Source organism: Macaca thibetana, chromosome 2, assembly GCF_024542745.1.
Source record: "Macaca thibetana thibetana isolate TM-01 chromosome 2, ASM2454274v1, whole genome shotgun sequence".
Taxonomy (NCBI): Eukaryota; Metazoa; Chordata; class Mammalia; order Primates; family Cercopithecidae; genus Macaca; species Macaca thibetana.
Window position 1 is genome coordinate 151,318,595 of NC_065579.1, and position 22,368 is coordinate 151,340,962.

Genomic DNA, 22,368 nt, shown 5'->3' on the forward strand with positions numbered 1-22,368 from the left:
AAAAAGCAGGGGAACGGATATACAAATGTATTATAAGTATTACAGACAGCTTAAAGTCTAACCCTTCAACATGTTCCCCACTTTTGAGTCCAGAACCCTTTCAAGATTCTGATGAAAGGAACACTCTCCCTAGAAAGATGTCAGAACACAGAAGACTGCACACAATTTCAAGGTGATCACTGACCTCTTGAAGTCATCAATGACATGCCCCAGAATCAACTCCTCTGCTTTACACAGTAATTGATTATGAACCATGGGAGGTGGGAATTTATGAGTTTATATAAAAACGCAAAAGTAGAACTGAGGGCTATGGCTTAAAACAGAATGCTGAGTGTTGACTGGTAAATGCAGAGGTAGTGCTAGCAATGGAAAAATCAGCATTTGCAACCAACATGGTAAAGATTGGATCAGGCAAGGACAATCATGGATGTTAAATCTAGGGGGAAATTTTTATGGATTAGTATATTTGCATGGTTTTAAAATGTCTTTCCATGGATTGTTTCTTAGTTGCAAGCGGAAAATATTATACAGTAGAAGCTAGACAACTCCTTCACCAAGTACTCTCTAACATCATTAATGTTAGATGGATATTGTGTCTCCAGATGTTATATCCTGAGAAAGACACATCAGCTATATAATATTCTGAGAATGCATAATTTGAATTTCATCATAAGAAAACACCAAAATGATCAACATTCTATTTTTAAAAAGGAAAAAGTGTATTCTTTAAAAATTCCAGGGTTGTAAAAAAGAAATAAAGGAAGTGGAAATGTTGCCAATCAAAAGAAGCTAAAGAGGCTGGGCGCGGTGGGGGCCTGTAATCCCAGCACTTTGGGAGGTCGAGGTGGGCGGATCACCTGAGGTCAGGAGCTTGAGACCAGCCTGGTCAACATGGTGAAACCCCGTCTCGACTAAAAATATAAAAATTAACTGGGTATGGTGGTGCATGCCTGTAATCCCAGCTATTCAGGAGGCTGAGGCAGGAGAATCGTTTGAAGCCAGGAGATGGAGGTTGAAGAGAGCCGAGATTGCGCCACTGCACTCCAGCCTGGGTGACAAGAGAGAGACTCTGTCTCCCAAAAAAAAAAAAAGCAGCTAAAGAGATATGACAACTAAATGCAATTCCTAATGCTAGTCCAAATCCTGTGCCAAAAAGCAATAAAAAAAAATGATATAAAGCATATTCCTGGGTCAACTGACAAAAAAGGAAAGTTAGCAGTACAGTAGATAAAGTATGGTATGAACAAGAAATTTACTGAGGCTGACACGTGTACTGTGGTTAAGTAAGATAATATCCATAATTTTAGAAAATACTCTTTGAAGCAGTTATGAAGAAAGGGTTCAGGAAAAAAAATAAATCAGATAGTTAAGTAGGTAGGTAGATAAAATGAGAAGACAAATGTGGTAAAATGTTGACCAAAGGTGACTATGGGAACAGGTGTTATTTGAACTTTTCTTACTCATACAACTTTTCTGTAAGTTTGAAATTACTTCTAAATAACAAATTTAGAAATTAAAAATAAAAAAAAAGCATTGAAACATTAAAATTAACCATATTCTATTGGAAAAAAAGCTTTCCAGAATCTAGTATATACCCCACTATAATAAATAAGCAGAGCACAAAACACAAAGTAACCCTTTTTAATGAGTCGCCTAAACATCATTGCATAGCACTGTCAATATAGCTGGTCTACATCAAGGGCAGTAAACAGCATGCAGGATGTAATTCCCCACTCCTATGCTGGACTCTGCTAATCTACACAGTAATTTTTTTTTTTTTTTTGAGACGGAATCTTGCTCTGTTGCCCAGGCTCGAGCGCAGTGGCACAATCTCAGCTCACTGCAACCTCTGCCTCCTGGGTTCAAGTGATTCTCTTGTCTCAGCCTCCTGAGTAGCAGGGATTACAGGCACACACGACCACACCTGGCTAATTTTTGTATTTTTAGTAGAGACGGGGTTTCACCATGTTGGCCAGGGTGGTCTCAAACTCCTGACCTCAAGTGATCTGCCTGCCTTGGCCTCCCAAAGTGGTGGGATTACAGGTATAAGTCACCACGCCCAGCCAACACAGTAATCTTTACTGTAAAACTCTGATCCATACTGGTCACCTTACTGTTTTCTTTCTCGAATAACATAGAAGCAGAATTTATTAATGTTTAGAATAAATAAGTTCACAGGATTCAAATTTAACAAGAATGAAAAATAAAAGGGTATACGGCACTTAAAGTGTCTTATCACTCTTGCCCAGATACCTAGTTCTCCTTCCCTTGGGCAATCCATGTTAGTAATAATTTCTTATGTATCCTTCCTGTGAGAGCTTGTGTGTAAGCAAGTAAATATGTGTGTGAATATATACATGTGACACATATATATATATATATATGAATCCCTTTTAAAAGACCATCCCAGGTTGCCAAATGGGCTTGGCACCTACTAGTCATCTATTACTAGTGGTATGGGATATACTAGTGGTGAAATAGTTCTGATCTTATGGTTCTAGAGTAGCCTGGTTGTTCCTTTCTGAAGCATCACTTAATACACACTCATTTAGGGCAACGTTTTTCAAAGTGCAAGTTGTAAACCACTATGTCATGAAACTAGTTTAGTGAACTACAGCATTTTCCAGAAATTGAAGTAAAATATAACAGAAAGTATTGGAATACATATTGTTTCATAAAACTTTTGTTTTAGTTTTCTATATGTGTATATATAGTGCTTACAAAGTAAAATGTATCTCTTCTTAAGGATCATAGTCAAATTAATTTAGCCATAGCATATTGCCTTTTTCTACAACTTAATATCTAAATCAAAGGCCAAAATATGCTTTCTCAAATGATTTTCTCTTTCCAAAAAAAATCTTCATTGTCATTATCAAAATTATTTGACATGTCATTAGCATTCAAATATACCCCATAATAACCTCAATAACCTGAAGACAATTGGTAATTGGCTTCCACACCCTAGGAACTCCCAACTGGCTAGCTAGGAGTTATTTGATTATCCTTCATTAATACGACTGAAGGTTTTAGAATCCATTTTTTGTATTGTGTCAGAGTCTTACTGTATTTCCATATTAATAACAGAGTCAGCCACAGACACCTACATGACAGTTTATCCCAAATGGTTTATCTTACTTGTGCTAAATGTAACTAGACAATTGTATGTAAAATAAAGGAAACCCTATGTCTTTAACATGGCATGTGAGCATTTTCATGAAGTCTTTATTTTACTACAGTTGCAAGATTCTCTCTGAAAAGGCTATAGTGTGTTCTATAACATTATGGCTTTTCATAGTAAATTTAGCTTTGTAATGCTTTATTTGAAATGCAAAGCTAGTTTTCCCAAAGTACATACAGTTCCATTTATGTTTGTGATGGAAAAAATTCTGCTTTTTCAACAATCATGGGACAGATTGAAATACTCCCACCACTTCACTGAGGACTACCCATAAAATAGTCTAAAGTCATTATAGGCATGCCAGTTTGTGCATGCTTTTGCTGTGTTCATCAGGTTCACCTAGTGAATATTTTATAGATAGTCTGGCAGATGTCTATCTGCCTTGAGGAGAAAGAAGAGAAATAGTAGTAAGAGTAATAGCACCACGTAGTTTACTGACCACTTAGTATAAGCTAGGCCCTTTGCTAAGTATTTTACATATTTAGTTTCATTCTCACAATAAAGGGGCACTATTATCTCCACTTTACAAATGAAAGAAAAGAAACTCAGAGAGGCTTAGTAACTTATCCAAGGTCACACACCATTAAGAAGCAAAGATGGGATGAAGTTAGTTGATTCCAAGGCCCACATTTTTTCCACAATACAATAGCAACTTCCATGTAGCATAGATTAACCAATTATTCCAAATTCACCAATGTTTTCTCACTTTTTCCAAATCAATCTCTATTTTATTCCCTAAATTAAGAGTAATGAAACTTGAGAGTTTTGGAACCTGTATTACAGTTATCTTCTGGAAGCCCTCCCAAACACTCCACTTCATTTTGTACAACTCTACTCCTCCCTCTCTACATTCTAGCCACCCACTGGCCTTATTTCAGATCCCCAAGGATACCAACCCACTTCCAGCCCTCCCACTCCCAAACTGAGAAACTTCATGATTTTGTCTTCCCCAGTGCTCCAATTCTGACCTGGCTAATTCCTACATATCCTTCAGTTCTTAGACTGAAAGTCCTTCCCAGAACACACAATCTAAACTGATCCCACTCCTACAGTATATCATAGCAGCTGTTAGTTTTCTTCACAAACTAACCCAATTTGTAATTGTATATTAATATATTTTTGTTGCAATGTCTCTCTCACTAATATACACACTCCATGAGAGCAGGGATGATTTCTGTATAGCTCACCGTTATATTCTTAGCACTTAGAATATTTTGTGTCTAGTAAACAAGAAGTGCTCAGTGAATAAATGACTGAAAAGGTGGCATCATTCTTTTACTAATTTATACACTAATTTGTTGAGTATATCATGCACCAGTAATTGCACAGCTTAGTGGTATCTACACGAAGCAGCAGCTCAATAAATACTTAACTAAACGACAGAAAACAGTAGAACTTCACTTGTCTTCTAGTTACTGTTCTCCAGAAGGCTTTATTTAGGGTTCAGGTCAGTAAATCTTCGACATGTCCTTAAGAGAGGGATGTTCTCAAGAGCCATGTAGAATTACTCACCTTCACAGTGAGTACCTCAAGAATGGCTATGCAGGTCTCAAAGACTTGTCTGCTCTCCCTTTATCACTGTCATTACTCACACACAGACAGACACACATACAAACACACTCTCTCTCCTCTTTTCTCTACCTTGGGCACAATTTTTAAATCGCCAAGGTTTTTCCTACTTTGCTCTAATTTCCTTTATATTGTCTAGCTCCATTCCATTTCCGGGCTTTGGTGCCAATGAGGTTTGGTCTTTATTGCCACTGCTTTTCTTTTACCTGAGGAATTTATCCAATTTCATTATATGTTTGGTTCTCCTCCCTGGCACACCCACTAGGAACTTTTTTAGGGTCAAGTATAACTTAACAGGTAAGACTGGCAGAAGTCCAAATACCAGATACAGGAAATTTACCCCTTCTAATCTCTTTGCTATAAAGCTAATTCTATAACGTGTCCAAGCCATTCCACAAGTGATTCCTACATCCAACAAAATGAATAAATGGTTTTACATATTAAACTTTTTTTCTGGTATCTAATTTTATTTACAAACTGTCAAAGAAATTTTACATATCACCAATTAAACACTGACATTATTAGGACAATTCTGGCCTGTTGCACCAAACTAAATAACTAGTAATAGCAAAGATCTTCCTCTCAGCAGAGAGAACACCTAGCACAGGCCCAGCATTCTACTTCACAGGCTCTGATGTCAAAGATAAAGTCCCTGCCTGCCAGGAGCTTACCATATAATTACTGGGGATGTACTTATCACAGTGATTTACAAACCAAGATATATACATAAAATGTAGCATGCTAAATGACAAGGTACATATATAGCAAAGGATTTAGTATTGCAAACTGATTTATGAACTGATATATTATTTGTATTACATATAACATGTAATTTTCATGCTATAATTGTACCACTATACATAGAAACTCTGCTTATCCTTTGTAGTCATGTTTGCCCAGTGAACAGCTTTCCTGGGTGCAGAAAAGTTATTTAATAGGACATACCATCTCTAATCTACTGTTAAATTTGCCAAATATAAAAAAAATGTTTTGGGCTGGGCGTGGTGGCTCACGCCTGTTATCCCAGCACTTTGGGAGGCCGAGACAGGTGGATAATGAGGTCAGGAGATCGAGACCATCCTGGCTAACAAGGTGAAACCCCGTCTCTACTTAAAAAAAAAACACACACACACACACAAAATTAGCCAGGCATGGTGGCGGGCGCCTGTAGTCCCAGCTACTCAGTAGGCTGAGGCAGGAGAATGGCCTGAACCTAGGAGGTGGAGCTTGCAGTGAGCCAAGATCTTGCCACTGTACTCCAGCCTGAGTGACAGACCGAGACCCCATCTCAAAAAAAAAAAAAAAAAAAAAAAAAAAAAAAAAGTTTTGGAATAGAGCCTTCCACATTGAATTCTATTCTCTAAAATAAAGTGTTGAAACTTTAAAATATTAAATAGGGCCAGGCACAGTGGCTCACACCATAATCCCAATGTTTTGGGAGGCTGAGGCAGGAGGACTACTTGAGCCAAGGAGTTCGAGACCAGCCTAGACAACAAAGTGAGATGCCATCTCTACAAAAAATTGTTTTAAATTAGCCAGGTGTGGTGACACACACCCATAGTCACAGCTATTCAGGAGGCTGAGGCAGGAGGATCGCGTGGGCCCAGGAGTTCAAGGATGCTATGAGCTGATTGTGCCACTGCACTCCTGCCTGGGCAACAGAGCAAAACCCCATTTCTAAAAATGAAAAAAAAAAAAATTAAATAGAGAGGCTCAACATTAACAAAGTGAGCATATCTTATGAATTGTATTATCACCAAATATGTCTCATAGAAAACAAGATGAAAACAAAAGACTTTGCCACTAGTGGGAGAGTAAGGAGATAAGAATGAAGGCTCAGTAACACTGAGTGTCCACCACATGTAGCATTTTACCAGGAACTTCCTATTTTCTCACTTACTCCTTTCTCACATGGCTAACTTTCAATTACCCTCCAATGGTGAAGCGCCAAATCATGAATAAATCATCCTATGAATAAAAGACCCATTTTAGCCACAAATTTTAACATCATTAAAAAGGAAAATATTTATTAATATGAAATATGCCAGATGACGGTAACTCACAACAGTAACCTAAAGAAGAATCTGAGATCATTTTAAGAAGCCAATGGTAACTACACCATGAGCGACTTGGATAAAACACAGAGCAAGCAAAGATTGCCTTTGACATCTTTATTCCCTTTTCTTCAGAGTTAATCTCCCAATTCACCCTTTCTCACTTCCCTAACACAGCCACACTCTAGAGGATGAAGATCCCGACTTTTTTAGATAACTGATCAGATAATCCATAACTTATGTATTGGGTATATTTCCCAAAGCTTATTGCACCCAGATCTCATTTTCCCACAGAAACTGTACAATAACAATAATTAGGTTCCTAGGCCAGTTCACAAGAGCCTATTTAACATATATGCTGCTGAAAAGCTGTACATTTTGCCATAATAAGCAGGAGAAAAGGAATGTGATGCCAGTGATGAGACAAAATAGGAAAATCGAATACCCAGGTTATCTCCTTCCCCCAACTGGTTTAGTAGCTACAGGTTGGTTGCATTTCCCTGCCACACCCTCTCCCTTTCAAACACCTAGCCTCCAATGAGACAATGCTGTCCCATCAATTCTAGGATTCACATATACTCTGTTCCTCATCATTGTCAACCAATAAAAGAGAGGTGTGGTATTTCTCTTCATTCTCTTCCCTGGTTCATTTCTCTCTCCATAAAAAGTGAAAATAATTAGGAGAATTAGGAACACATGCTGCCAAGAAAGGGGTTAAGGGTAAAGAGCAGCAGTCATTTTTTACCAGATAATAATGCAATTCCGGAATCCAAGATTGTGGTTCAGATATATCGTTTACTATTTTTGTGATGTTGAAGGATCTGCTTTACATTCCTAAGTCTCAATTACCTTATCTGTAAAATAGGGTAGTGATAGCACTACCCAGCATCCCTTCCCTCTTTCCCTTTGGGGAATTACCTTCAGCTCCATTCTGTCTGCCTGTGGTAAAGCTCAAAGGGGTAAGGACACGTGATGCAGTCTTGGCCAAATAAGAGTACCTCATCTCCTCTGACAACAACGTTTAATTAGTCTAGAAATGGTCAATTACACAAGCAAAAACAATGTCTTGTTCTTGAGACATGGAGAGGAGTTGCTCAGTTGGACTGAAGTAAGCCTAGAGCTGTCTGTGTAGTGTTTTCAAGTCTGTAGACAGTATCTATCTGCAAAAGGTAAGACAATGTAGAAATGAGAAAGATTCCTGACAACATCTGTGAGGCCAGCTCCACCACTACCCTTCAAAATACCCATTTTTCCTTAAGCTAATGTGAGTTGTGTGTCTGCCCCAGCAATGGAAAAGAGCGCTATTTAATAGCCCTTCACGGAGCTGTTAGAAAGCTTAATGATAATGTCAGTAAACTACCTGGCAATTGCAAGTACTCAATAATTGGGTTATAACTTAAGTTGTTACTCTAGTAATCAGAAAATATCCCGAAAGAGTGAAAGGGAAAGACTGCTAGACACTAAAGCCAAAACGCAGGTAAGCCTAAAATAGTATTCCTGGCTGGAGGTAGCAACATAGGGAGAAAGTGAACCCTAAGGCAAGGAAAGAACATTAGGAGGCTCACAGCCATTATCTGGCTTCAAATGAATTCACAGTGAAAGAACTAAAAAATTTTACTTCTTGCACTAAAATTCACAATAGGATATGACTGGCTTCCCAAAAGGTATTTGTCTTTTCAGCATCTTACTGTTTAAATAAAGAGATTTCAAAATGTACAACTATGATTTTTAAATCTCTAAAGCCAATTGCAAAGTTTTAAAGATCTCAGATGACTCAACCTAATTTTCATATGGTTCATACTTACTTTTACTTTAGCCATTTTTTCTCTTAAGTGGTAACATAAGTTTATTCATTAAAAATTCATTACAGTGGCCGGGCGAGGTGGCTCAAGCCTGTAATCCCAGCACTTTGGGAGGCCGAGACGGGTGGATCACGAGGTCAGGAGATCGAGACCATCCTGGCTAGCAGAGTGAAACCCCGCCTCCACTAAAAAAATACAAAAAACTAGCCAGGCGAGGTGGCAGGCGCCTGTAGTCCCAGCTACTCAGGAGGCTGAGGCACGAGAATGGCGTGAACCTGGGAGGTGGAGCTTGCAGTGAGCTGAGATCCGGCCACTGCACTCCAGCCTGGGCGACAGAGCGAGACTCTGTCTCAAAAAAATAAATAAATAAATAAAAATTCATTACAGTCTAAGGAAAAAAACCTTCGACTTATAAAACAGATGAATTCCTTAAAATTTTATATAGAGAGAATTGGAATATGACTACAGAATGTGAGAAGAAATCATAAAACTGAATACCCCACACTACACACCATCCTGCCCAATCAACAAGGTTTCTCTGTCACTCTGAATGCTGTCATACTCCCAAAACAACCATCCCTCATTTAGTAGCTACTATGACACGCACAAGGAACTGTGCAAGCACAAGCCACGCTCCACAGAACGTCCTTCACTGGCGAAGCAGAAGTATCCAGCCACTACACTCATTTGAAATTCATCATTTTCCCAATACAGAGGAGGAGAAAACTAAAGGAATCTTCTCAATTTTATTTTTAAATTTTATTTATTTATTTATTTTGAGGCAGAGTCTCACTCTGTCGCCAGGCTGGAGTGCAGTGGCACGATCTCAGCTGGGTTCAAGTGATTCTCTTGCCTCAGCCTCCTGAGTAGCTCGGATCACAGCCTCTGCCTCCTGGGTTCAAGTGATTCTCTTGCCTCAGCCTCCTGAGTAGCTTGGATCACAGATGTCCGTCACCACACCCGACCTTTTTTTTTTTTTTTTGTATTTTTAGTAGAGACAGGGTTTCACCATGTTGTCCAGGACGGTCTCAAACTCCTGACCTTAGGTGATCTGCCAGCCTTGGCCTCCCAAAGTGCTGGGATTACAGGTGTGAGCCACCAGACCCGGCCTAATTATCTCAATTTTAAATGTTACTCCCCTATTTTTTTTTTCTTTCAAACTCTGGTCTTCCCTTGCCTATTCAACCAGAATTTAATGTGAGGTATCAACTCATTTGGCACATAATTATACGCTTAGTGATTTTGAGATTCTGTGAAGAAAGAGTACCTCAATTTCTATACAAATCTGAAAACCACAATGCCAAGAGTTGAGGAATCAAAAATAGTATAAGCCATGGCAGATCAATTCCCTCAATTAATTACAACCCTGTTATAGAGAGGATAGAGAGATAAAATTAAAAATAAGAAACTTTAGTAAGTGATGAAAAAGGCAGTCAACCAAGTTCTACAGGAGATCTGTGAAAGCAGTGAGATCATTAGAGACATGAAATAGTAATGAGAAAGAAGGTGATTCAAAACAAGTAGGGTTTGAAGGAAAGAAGCATTTAATATGGCTAGGAGAAAAAAGGGACAGCATGGTGGCAATTTCAGGCTGTGCTACGACGTTGCTATGGCAGACCTGTGAGTTTTATCTCACAAACTCATAGCGGTTAGAAAAAGAGTTGTGATGTGAGAATTTTAAGTCAGGTAACACACAAATTCTCAATTTTATGCATTTCAGTCTAAGCTCAATGTCATATAAGGTAAAAATCTCAATAAACATAAAGTAAACCACAAGATCTCTTATTAGCGATAGAAAATACATGAAATCCAGGTCCTTGTCAGGAACTTGAACTAGAACTTCTGTTTTCCAATCCTTATTGAAGGTTTGGTACAAAAAAACACGCATAGACATTTTTCTATTCATGGCTCTGAAAGCCAGGTAATCTTTTCCTTTTGACTTATCTGAATTGTATTCTTGAACTAGACCAGATTAGACTTCTGCTGATTTATCCCACTCCTGAACTCTCATAATTATGGTTGCTGGAAGAATGTTATCCAAATGCTGTCCTCTTTATGTACTTCAGGTCTCAGTAACAGGAAAAACAATGTTTTTATCCAATGGACACTAAAATCTATGGATTATTCCCCTTTGCTTTGGCCACAAGGAAACTCAACGGTAATATGTGCAACCTTTCTCTAATAAATGGATGGACTATCTAGTTTGCATCTCCAGAAGGAAATGTTACTGCAGTTTATTATTCTCCTGTATCTATTTTCCTTCTTCTGACTCCCTTACTTGGCCCCTTCAATTTTTTTTTTTTCCTAAATTGCCTCAAATCCTTTGTGTGGAATAAGCTGGAGTACAACTAAATAAAACTACATAATACAAAATCTAGAATTTTCAGTTAAATAGAATGAAGGGATGTTAAAATGTTACATTTTACTTTTAAGAACAGTCAAAATAAATTTTTTTAATTTTAAAAAAGAGAGTCAAAAGAAAAAAATTGCAAAAGTGTTTAAGTCCAGCACACCTACCAGAATTAATATACATTCAAGCCAATCTCCTATAACTTTGGTATTTGTTTATACCACTATACATTCACAAATAAAACTCAGAATAATGACCCAGGGCACTAACAGAGCCTATTAAATAAAATACTGAAATATTTCAAGTTTTTCCTCTAAAAAAATAGAAGTAGGTTGAGACATCATTTTACATATATTTTAATCACCATAATCACAATATTTTCTAATTAAGCCCTCAGAAACCCCAATTAAATATAACATCTTACCATTATCTTACCATTACCCAGGTGATCCAAGAAATTGTAGACATTCTCTAAGGTTCTATCCTGGGCCTCTCTCTAAACCCAGTAGGCATTTTTCCCCTCACAATATCAACCACATCTACGTGAATGTTTCCAAAATCTCTATCCCATCTCCACTGAACTACCTTGTCAAAACCTCAATTTATTTATTTTATTTATATATACATTTTTTGAGACAGGGTCTTGCTCTGTCACCCTGGAATGTAGGGGTGAGATCAGGGCTCACTGCAGCCTCAACCTCCTAGGCTCAAGCGATCCTACCACCTATGTCCCCAGAGTAGCTGGGACTATATTATGCTTGGCTAATTTTTTAATTTTTTGTAGAGATGGGGTCTCCCCATGTTGCCCATGCTGATCTCAAACTCCTGGGCTCAAGTGATCTGCCTGCCTCAGCCTCTCAAAGTGCTGAGATTACAGGTGTGAGCCACTGTGCCTGGCCTAAAACCTCAACTTAAATAATTAAAGTGGGCCAGGTGCAGTGGCTCATGTCTGTAATCCCAGTACTTTGGGAAGCCAAGCAGGAGGATCACTTGAGCCCAGGAGTTTGAGGTCAACCTGGGCAACACGGTGAGACCTCATCCACTAAAAATAAAATTAGCTGGGTGTGGTGGTGTGCCCCTGTCGTCCCAGCTACTTGAGAGGCTGAAGTGGGAGGATCGCTGGAGCCCAAGAGGTTGAGGCTCAGTGAGCTGTCATCATGCCACTGCACTCCAGCCTAGGTAACAGAGCAAGCCCCAGTGTCTTAAAAAAATGATCAAAATGGAGCTTCATTATCTTTCTCTTCTGCCTCACACCTCATAAACAGTCTGTTCCAAAGATCTCATTTCTGGCAATGACACCATCATTCTGTCCAATTCCAAGGCTTCAGTCATCTTTGCCTCTTCCTTCTTTTCATCTCTGGTATTCCATCCTATCCAGCTTGGTCACTTCTTTTGAAGTGATCTAACTTCAAAGTGATCCCCAATCAAACTATTTCTCTCCATTATCATTCTAGTTCTTTTGGCATTCTAATTTTCATTTGCACATTTATTTTCTTATTTCAGGCCCTAATAACAAGTTGACCTCTCCGCCTTATCTCTCTCCTCTTGGACTGTCCATCTCACCCTAAGTTCCACTGTCTCAGGACTGTTTTTTATCAAGTCACTTCCCTTGAATTTGCAGCAGAGCTTCCTATAACATATTACCTCAAAGTGACACCCTTCAATCTGAACTTTCAGGGAAATCCAAGATCTGGCCCCATAGTGATTATCACACATGTCTCACAACTATCCCTAAATCACCATCCACTGACCCAGGATAAGCATGTTAACACACCTACCATGCTAAGTCATGTTCTTTGCTTATTCTGCCTCTCCTCCGTACACCTGGAATGTCCTCCTCCCTACCTTAGCCAACTCTTATTAATTCTTCAGGACATGGCTCATGTCTCATCTCAACAATGAAGTCCTCTGTTTACTATATCCTATATGGACTGTATTTTTACCTTATTTCCTTCTGTATGTGTAATCAGTATCAAGCTGCTCAGACGTTAATCGTTCCGTAATTGTTTCACGTCTAAGCTTTCCAAGGTGGTCTCATCCATTCCCATGGTTTTAATCACAAACTGTAGGCTGACTTCCAAATCTAAATGTCTATACTTGTCCTCTTCACTAAGCTTCAGACTCATATCTCCAGCTGCTTACCTAGCAGTGCCCCCTGGATGTCTAATGGGCATCTCAGATTTAACATGTCCAAACAGCACTCTTACTTTTTACCAATCAGACACACTTATCCTCTCCTTTCTTGCTCATTTGAGCTTCATTATTCATCCAGTTCCTCAGGTCAAAAAACTACAGGTGATTATTCTTCTTTTTCCCTCACATCCCATTTCAATCCAGTAGGAAGATTTGCTGGTATTAATCCCAAAATATAGCCCCAATCTATTTCTATTCATTACAACCCTAGCTCGTTACAATCAGCACCTCCACCTGAACTTCTCTAAGAGTCTTCCATCTGACCTCTCTGCTTCCACTTTCTCCTTTATTCTTTACAGTGCAGCCAGAATGACCTACTCTAAGCCAAATGAAATCATGTAACTCTCCAGCTTAAAACTACCCAGTATCTTCCTACTGCATTAAACTAAACAGACTAATAGACTCCAAACTTACTACATAACCTGCCCCATTCCTACCTTTCTGGCCTCACTTTCTGCAACTCTATTAATTGTCCATAATGCTTCAGGATCACTGGTTTTCTTTCTGTCTCTTGGTATGTAAAAACGGGCTTCTCCACTGGCTGCTACCTTTGCCTTGCTCTTCATACACAGCATCCTTCATGTAACTACCTCCTCTCTCATCTTTTAGGTCTCTGCTCAAATGTCACCCTCTCAGAGAGTCCCTTGACCACCATAAATAGTCACTCTCTAACCCATTTGCCCAGTTTTACTTGATTTATATATGATACAGTGATAAGTGCTACCCCCTCCCACTAGATGTAAGCTGCTTCAGTTCTTTGAGGGCAGATATTAGGTAAAAAATTTTATTTCCAATTATAGTTTGCCTACTACACCCCTGGGTAAGTAAGAATGCAAATAAATACTTAGTGATGAACTTATAAGAGGAATACCTATGATCTGTGCAACTATAAAATTTCCTAGAGCCAGATATAAACACAAAGAAACTACAAAAAGGCTGCGGCTGACATGATGACTATTTAGTATAAGCTCAGAATATGATTCTTGACTTGAACAGGCTTTCCTAATCATTCCTTTCTATTGCAACCACTTAAACTTCATTCAAATGACAACTACTGGGCAAGCGAGTCAAATGAAGCAAACTGAAGTCTTACTTAATGTTATAATGTCCAGTTTTCAGTGTACATCTATCAGGAAGTTGAGCAAGTTTCCTCGAGAGCATTTTAAAATACTTTCTGCACTCCTGCATTCCTGTGCTTTGTTCATAATCAGTAGAAGCAGAAAGTGGCAGTCCATCTCTGACACGAATGACTGAGGCAGATAAAATCATAGACATTTCAACCAACAGAAAAGACCTAAAACAAAATGAACAATTTGGGTTAGATAAAAATTAAAGCCAAACTTGATTAGCATATGTAAAACTGTTCAACTTACAAGTAATATAAGAATACTAATTAAAATGGCCAGGCACAGTGGTTCACACCTGTAATCCCAGCACTTTGGGTGGCTAAGGCGGGCAGAGCACAAGATCAGGAGTTTTGAGACCAACCTGGCCAACAAGATGAAACTCCTTCTCTACTAAAACTACAAAAATTAGCCGGGCATGGTGGTGCACACCTGTAATCCCAGCTACTCAGGAGGCTGAGGCAGGAGAATTGCTTGAACCTCGGAGGCAGAAGCTGCAGTGAGCTGAGGTCGTGTCACTGAGCTTCAGCCTGGGCAACAGAGTGAGACTTTGTCTCAGGAAAAAAACAAAACAAAACAAATTAAAATAACATATTATGCTTCACTTAACATATTAGCTTTTTTTGTTTTGAGACAGCATCTTGCTCTGTCACCCAGGCTGGAGTGCAATGGCGCCATCTTGGCTGACTACAACATCTCCCATCCAGGGTTCAAGCAATTCTCCTGCCTCAGCCTGGGATCCCATGCCACAGGATAGGATGTGTCTGGGACCACCAGCGCCCGCCACAGTGCTGGGATTACAGGCGTGAGACACCGCACCCAGTCACATTAGCTTTTTAAAAAATAATACTTCTGTCTGGCATTCTCATAAGTACAGATGGAAGTAAAAACTGGTACAAACAGTTCTCAAAATGATTTGGCAATTTCAACAGGAGTTTAAAGGCATATCTTTTGACCTCAATAAATTTAAATATATACCTGTCTTGAGAAAAATAATCAGAAATCCAGACAAAATTTTAAACAGACATTCTTCCACTCAAATAACTGAAAGCAATCTAAATATCCTATAACATGGTGATGGTTAAGTAAATTATAGTATATTCATATAACAGAATATAACGCAGCAACTAAAAGTTATGTTTGTGGAAAAAGTTTAATAATGTGGTAAAATGCTTATATGTTAAAGAGAAAAAAGCAGGATAACAATTGCAAATGTTGTTTTACACAAACATAAGGATAAAGAGGCAAAGATAAAGAGAAGGAAAAAGGGATTGAAAAATGGATGCAGAAAAAGATGCCAAATTAAGAATATGCCCACCTCTACGAAATGGTATTATGGGTAATTATTATTTTGTAATTTCCTAAATGTTCTCAATATTCACAGTAGACATATACTACTTTTATAATCGAAAAAAAATTATTTAAAGTAAATCCTAAAGCTAAAGGATATTGGTTTTAATGTTGTTCTCAATTGTTTTACCAGGAAGTAAATCTTAATGGCCTATTTTATTGGATTCTCTTCTTGCTTTACAAAAACAGATGAAAGGACTTCACAGGCCTGAGTCTGAAGGAGCTCAGGTCAACAGTCACTCAACCTTTCATAAAATATACAGTGGCTCTCAAACTTCAGCTTGTATAAGAAGTTGATAGTTAAAAATGCAGATTTCTGGGCTCTGCCCTCAAAATTCTGAACCACTGACTGTGAGATAGGGCTTGACAATCTGCTCATTGTCTAAGGCTCATACTTTTTAAAACATTAAATGAAAACACGTTCACTATCTAAGATTAAGTGATAACTCTTCTGTCAGGCACAATGTCACTAAGGGCTTCCTCACTAGTGGTGAGGCAACCGGTGAAAATTCAAAAATTTGATTAAAATCTCATAGGCATTTTTCTAAAAATATTGTATCTTAGAGACTAAATTAATCCTTACCTGACCACTTCATCTAGGTCAATATTATCTCATTCCAAAAAGGAAAAAATGAGTTAGTAATACATATTTAAAAAAAAAAAAACCCATAGAAAACCAACTGTTACAAAGCTTGTAAATCAGGAGTTGATAATTTTCACTGCTGTGTGAAGTCAAAATCCGACTTCCCATTCATGGTGATCACTGATCTGACAATAAAAATTAACCCAACTAATAAAGCTAATGCATTAAGTTCACTATCCCTTTTTCCTCTTTTCATGAGGAAGAAGGAGAAATCTCTAGGTGTTACTGTGTCATTACCCTTTAATATTTTTCTCCTTTATTTAGAGACAGGGTCTCTCTATGTCACCCAGGCGGGTACAGTGGTGCGATCTCAGCTCACTGCAACCTTCACCTCCCAGATTTGAGCAATTCTCATGCCTCAGCCTCCCGAGTAGCTAGGATTACAGGCACACGCCACAACGTCCAGCTAATTTTTGTATTTTTAGTAGAGACAGAGTTTTGCCATGTTGGTCAGGCTGGTCTCAAACTCTTGGCCTGAAGTGATCTGTCCACCTCAGTCTTCCACAGTACTGGGATTACAGGCGTGAGCCACCACACCCAGCCCCTCCATTCATTTAAAGAGAAAAATATCCAGAAGCAAATTAGTCTTTTTATTACAGTGGAATCTCCAAACTAAAGTCCCAGTGTGACATATCCCAATCGGTGTTTTTTTCCATTCATCCAGTTTTTTTCTCTTCTAAAAGCAGTAGCATGAAAAAGCTGGGATCCCTGAAAAGATACCTATACTATAAACTCCTCTTTAAATTTTTTTTACCATGTTTTATTTAATTATTAAATCAAAACTGTAACATTTAGCCTAAGTGTAAGAAAGTAAGAAAATGTCTTACTTTATACCCTTAAGCATTTATTATTTAACTATAAAACTGTTGTCTTTCCAGAAGTACACTGCAACACAATAACCATTCTGGGAATTAATTTGAGGGCAAGTTGTAACTTATAGTTCTAAATACCCATATTTTAGTATTTAAAAGTAGATTGGTTTGGGTGCCATGGCTTATACCTACAATCCCAACACTGCTTGAGGCCAGGAGTTCAAGACCAACCTAGACAACATGGTGAGACTCTGTCTCTACAAAAAAATTTTAAAAATCAGCTGGGCACGGTGGCACACGCCTACAGTCCTTGCTTTGGGGAGGCTGAAGCAGGTGGGTCGCCTGAGACCAGGAGTTCGAGGCAACAGTGAGCTATGATTGTGCCACTACACTCCAACCTGGGTGATGAGCGAGATCCTGTCTCAAAAAGTAAAATAAAAGTAGACTGCATTACTTTATGTCTGGCCTCTCTAGGATCCTAATAGAAATATTAGGAATAGTCTTTATTAATAGGTTGCCAAATTTCATGTAGTCTTCCAAGTTATTCTTTAATGACTTGGAGGACAGATCAATAAATATATGATCCATACTTTCTAAAACACGTACTGTAAAAAGAATACAATTTTTGAGTTCCATTCGTTTAACAAACATTCACTGAGTATCTACTGTGTGCCATGAATTTTTCCAGATAGTAGGAACGAAGAGTGCTACCATCAAGAAACACCCCCAAATTAGAGAAATTCAGATGAAAAGAGCAAACAACGTAGGTGTGTTGCCCACCACTTCACTAACTGTAAAACTAAAGTTGGACAAACTTAAATTTCAATTTTTTTTTTTTTTTTTTGAGACAGGGTCTCACTCTGTCACCCAGGCTGGAGTACAATGGCTCACTGCAACCTCTGCCTCCTGGGTTCAAGCAATTCCCCTGCCTCATCCTCCCAAGTAGCTGGGACTACAGGTGCCCCCCACCAAGCCTGGCTAATTTTTGTATTTTTAGTAGAGATTGGATTTAACTGTGTTGGCCAGGCTGGTCTCAAACTTCTGACCTCAAGTGATCTGCCCGCCTCGGCCTCCCAAAGTGCTGGGATTACAGGTGTCAGCCACTGCACCCAGCCTCAAATTTTCCTAATACATACTTTAGCCTTTAACCAAAAGCAGAACACAGCAGTGACATTCCCTGTCAAAATTACTACAAGGTTGTCAGAGAATTGTTTCTACATATCTATAGATAAGATTTTTCTTAGGGAAAAAATTAAACCTCTTCCTACCAGAGTAATTTGATTCAGCATCCAAACCACTTGAATTTAAGCCTGACAAACTGGGATGAATGTCCAATGATCAACGTCAGGCTTAACTAATTTGTAGACAGACTCCAATCACCTTAGGCTAAGCTGTCGCTCCATCAATTCAATAAACATACCCCTACTTTTTTTCTTTTTACCCTGGATTCATAATATAGTTTGTTGTTTTTTAAACTAATCTTATCTAGACTGCACTAGCAGAAAAGGAAATCTGTCCATGTCAGGCCTAAACTAGGTTAAAGTATCTTTAAGGTCTAAGGAGGGTTGTGGTTGGGAAAATCCCAAGGAAGAATCAGTGGAACTGTGGAAAGCAAGAGGTTACAACAATTGCATGGGAAGATTTAGGAGTTTTTAGCTTATCAGGGTCATAGATAAATGTTTAGGGCACTGGGCCATTTCTCCTCACCTTTAATACACAGAAAATATTACACCTGCCTTTGGACAGCAGCAGTTAACTCACAGGGAACCGGAACAGTGGCTATTTTTTCCTCTCCCCATCAGCAACTGTTGGAGGAAAAAGCACAAGTTAGAATCTAGGTAAATCTGGGTTAAACTTTTACGTAAAGTCTGAGGAAAATAAATTCCCACAATGCCAAACTACTATGGTAATGAATGGTTAGCAAGTTCTCAGACCCAAGATAACAAGACACCCCTCTTCTTCAGAACCTTGTGTGGGTAATGACTATGGGCTCAATGTCTCAGGAAGGTATCTCTCAAAAGGTAATAAATAAAGCCCAACATATAAGTGGATTTTGTATATACGTTCTAACCAAATGCTTTCACAAATGCCACTTTTAAGATAAAAACATTTTATACTGGGGGCAAAAGCACTCATATTTGTTTTAGTTCGTAATTTCCCAGTCTTCAGTCATCCAAGTACCACTTTCAGAATTATCTTCATCCATCTGTACTATTTACCTAATATTGGTCTTTGAATTGACTTACTTTTCTTGTCCTTTATTTTTTAGTAATAATATCTGTGAAATCAGTTTTGAGATATTAAGTTTTTCTCCTAATTTAAATTAAAAGAACTTGTTTCATTCAAATATGTATGTGTGTGAAAATTTTGGGAGAACTTTAATATTCATTTGCTTATCAAATTATCTTGCATATGTGACAGTACCAATATGGTACATATTATTTTATTACAAGTGCTAGCTGAGATCTGTTGGAATGGGAAAGGGTGGTAGTTAATTTGGACAGAAAGCTATACTACTTGTGATACACAGGGAGGGTGGGGGATAGATTGGGTGATAAAGAGGATGTAATTTCTGTCATTTTGCCTATGCCCTCTACCTCACTAGCAGTGTGTGACATTCCTATTATGGGTGCTTACACTGCACAGTATGTATAAGACCTCAGGCTTCACAACAGATTTTACCCACATCTAGGACAGGGCCCCCAATACATGCTCAAATGTGTCAATTCCAACACTTGTATAGTGCCACATAGTTCACAGTTGGGTAGGTAGAACTGCCAATTTACAGATGAGGAAACTGAGGCTTACTTTCTCAATGTCACACTGCTAGTATATAGCAGAACTGGTACTTCAGTCTAAGTTTCTAGTATCTACACACTACTATGCTTCATCAGTCTACCAAAACCAACAAGAGATAAGAAACCAGGGATATAGAAACTAGCTATTCACTTGCTGCCTGGGTTCTAATCCTGGCTCCACCATGTAGCAGACATGTAAATTTGGGCAAGCTTTGCCTTTCTACATCTATACATTATGGCTACTAACAGTATCTATCTCATAGGCTTATTTTAAAGATGACAATAGTATCTATCTCATAGGATCATGTAAAGCGCCTGAAACACTGCCTTGTAACATACTAAAAGCACTATATTAAATATTTGCTATATTATTTATTGATTACTCTCCATGGACCACGCACTTTATACACATTACCTCATTTAAGCCTTCCAAAAACCTGTGAAGTAGGTATTATTAGTTCCATTTTACCTTTGAGGAAATTCAAGCCCAGAAAGCTTAAGGAATTTTTTTAATCCCTAAACTAGTACGTGACAAAGTAGGGATTTAAACTCAGACCCAACTCTAACAACTCTGTGAGACACTCAAGGAAGGTCACAGGCACCCCTGTGATACCTGGGCCTCTTTCATAGACCAACATAAGATATACTTCGATTTTAACCAGTTGCACGCACACACACACAAAAAGGCACTAAACAGATGTGATGGTTTTCAACATAGGAAATACCCGAATGTCCCATTACTTTAGGATACGGTCACAGGTGTCAGAATCAAATACTGAAGGAACCTTAATATGCCAGAAATTGTAGGTACCGTTTAAGGCACTGCCTGATTCCTTCCGATCTTAGCATGTAAGCAAGTATCAATAACATGAAAAGTGATTCAGAGTTTGAAAAGTGGCTGTTCCCCTGACTGAAGTTCCCAACATCTCCAGTCTGGTGGCTGACATTTTTGCTCTGGGCTAGGCTTTGCCTTGGCTGAATAGGCCCAGGAGGGACTGGTTCTCAAGCTAGCCCCCTGCCCCAGGTGGATGACCCAGGAAACTAAGCAGCAGGAGAAAAATTATCTTAAGCTGTCTTCACTGGCAGAGAGATTCAGGACAGCTGGGGCTTGTCCTTTTCTTTCGGAAGCCTCCTCCACTTGTTGAGCCAATTGCTCAGGTCTCCCTTCTGCCACATCGTTCCCAAAGTGACTCTTGAGGCAGGGTCTCAAGAGGTTTCCGTGAGCCAACACGGGCAAATATCTGGGTTCAGTGCTCACTCCATCCCCGCAAGACGTAAAGTAAGACACTGGTTCAAGTCCCATTCTGCCTAACAGAAATAGGAAATACCACCTCAAGCTCCCGCGGGCCACCTACACAGGTAGATCACCGTGTTTCTGACAACTGGGCGCCAGGGAATCCCTACCAACCTACTGACAGCCAAGTGCGACTGTCCCTCCCCTTTAGACACTCCTTCCCTGGCTGCCCAATACCCCAGGCGGCTCAGACGAGGCGCAACGGCCGCCCGCGTGGCCCCAGAGAAACCTCAAGTCGAAGGGGACGGGGTCCCTGCTTGCCCGTCCCTCCAGAGCTCCGCGGCCCCGGCTCCCACCCCAAAGGCACGGACTTGGCTCCTGCCCGTCGGGTAGGTCTTCAGTCCCGAGGGCGAAGACCGAGGCTGTCGCGGGAGGCAGGGAGAGGGAGGGGAGAGGCCGGCAGGGGTTCGAACGACCCCTAAGAAGGGAAGAAGAGGACTGGGAGGGGCCGGCTAGTACCTGTCCAGACGGGACCCGCCGCTCCGAGTGACGCACCCCGCAGTGCATTGTGGGGCCTGGGAGGGGCCTTTCGGCGGGGCTGCGCCGCGTCCAACGTGGCTCGCGCCCGCGGAATCAAACCACGCCCCCGTTCCCTCGGCTCGCCCAGGCCAATCGGATTCTGCAGGAAGGACACAACAACCCGCCCGATCCCAGGACCCGCCTTAGTCCCACCCGCTCCAGGAGAGATTGGCAGCGTCTCTCGCACCTGCGCCAGAAAAGTACAGTCCTCTGATGACAGAACTACGTTGACTTTAGAAATAGGGCCAATCCCCTCCGCTCGCCGCCCTGTATCTGCAGGCATTTTGTCTTTCACACGCGGCCCCTACAGCAGACACTTATAAAGGGGACAGGGAGAAAAGCCCCCTGTGGGTGAGCAAGGAGAGGACCTGGCCCCGTCTATACCCACACACAAGAAGGAAACAAACTATGGCAGAGAAGTGCCAGATGCCGACCCCTTGACCCCTTCCAGCTTTCGCATCGGTCATGCGTTATTAAACAGGCATTTACTGGCTGTTTACCATGTGCCAAGCACCGTGTTAAACGCGGGGTTACAGGAGTGGACATAACACTTGATGGAATTTAAGACGTAATTGGAGCAAAAGATATGAAAGCATAAATAGTTACAGAATTATAAATTGTGATCAGTACTGGGAGGGAAAATTAGTGGGTGCAATGATGAATTAATTTTGGACTGTCAGGA

The 22,368-nt window shown here is 39.8% G+C and overlaps 1 protein-coding gene across 3 annotated transcripts in view; it reads right to left on the reverse strand.

Annotated features, from left to right (window-relative positions):
• The window catches only part of SEC22A (SEC22 homolog A, vesicle trafficking protein), a 69,989-nt gene extending 48,318 nt beyond the window's left edge, over nt 1–21,671 (reverse strand). The window contains exons 1-3 of one of the 3 annotated variants that reach the window (XM_050781757.1): nt 21,627–21,671; nt 18,783–18,880; nt 14,240–14,440 (exon numbers count right to left, since the gene is read on the reverse strand). In XM_050781757.1, the coding sequence (XP_050637714.1) occupies nt 14,240–14,421 (182 nt within the window). In that variant the 5' untranslated portion in view covers nt 14,422–14,440; nt 18,783–18,880; nt 21,627–21,671. Of the gene's footprint in view, nt 1–14,239; nt 14,441–18,782; nt 18,881–21,396; nt 21,589–21,626 lie in introns of those variants that run through there. The other 2 variants (XM_050781759.1, XM_050781758.1) reach the window with 2 other exon arrangements.
• Between the last annotated feature and the right edge of the window lie 697 nt (nt 21,672–22,368).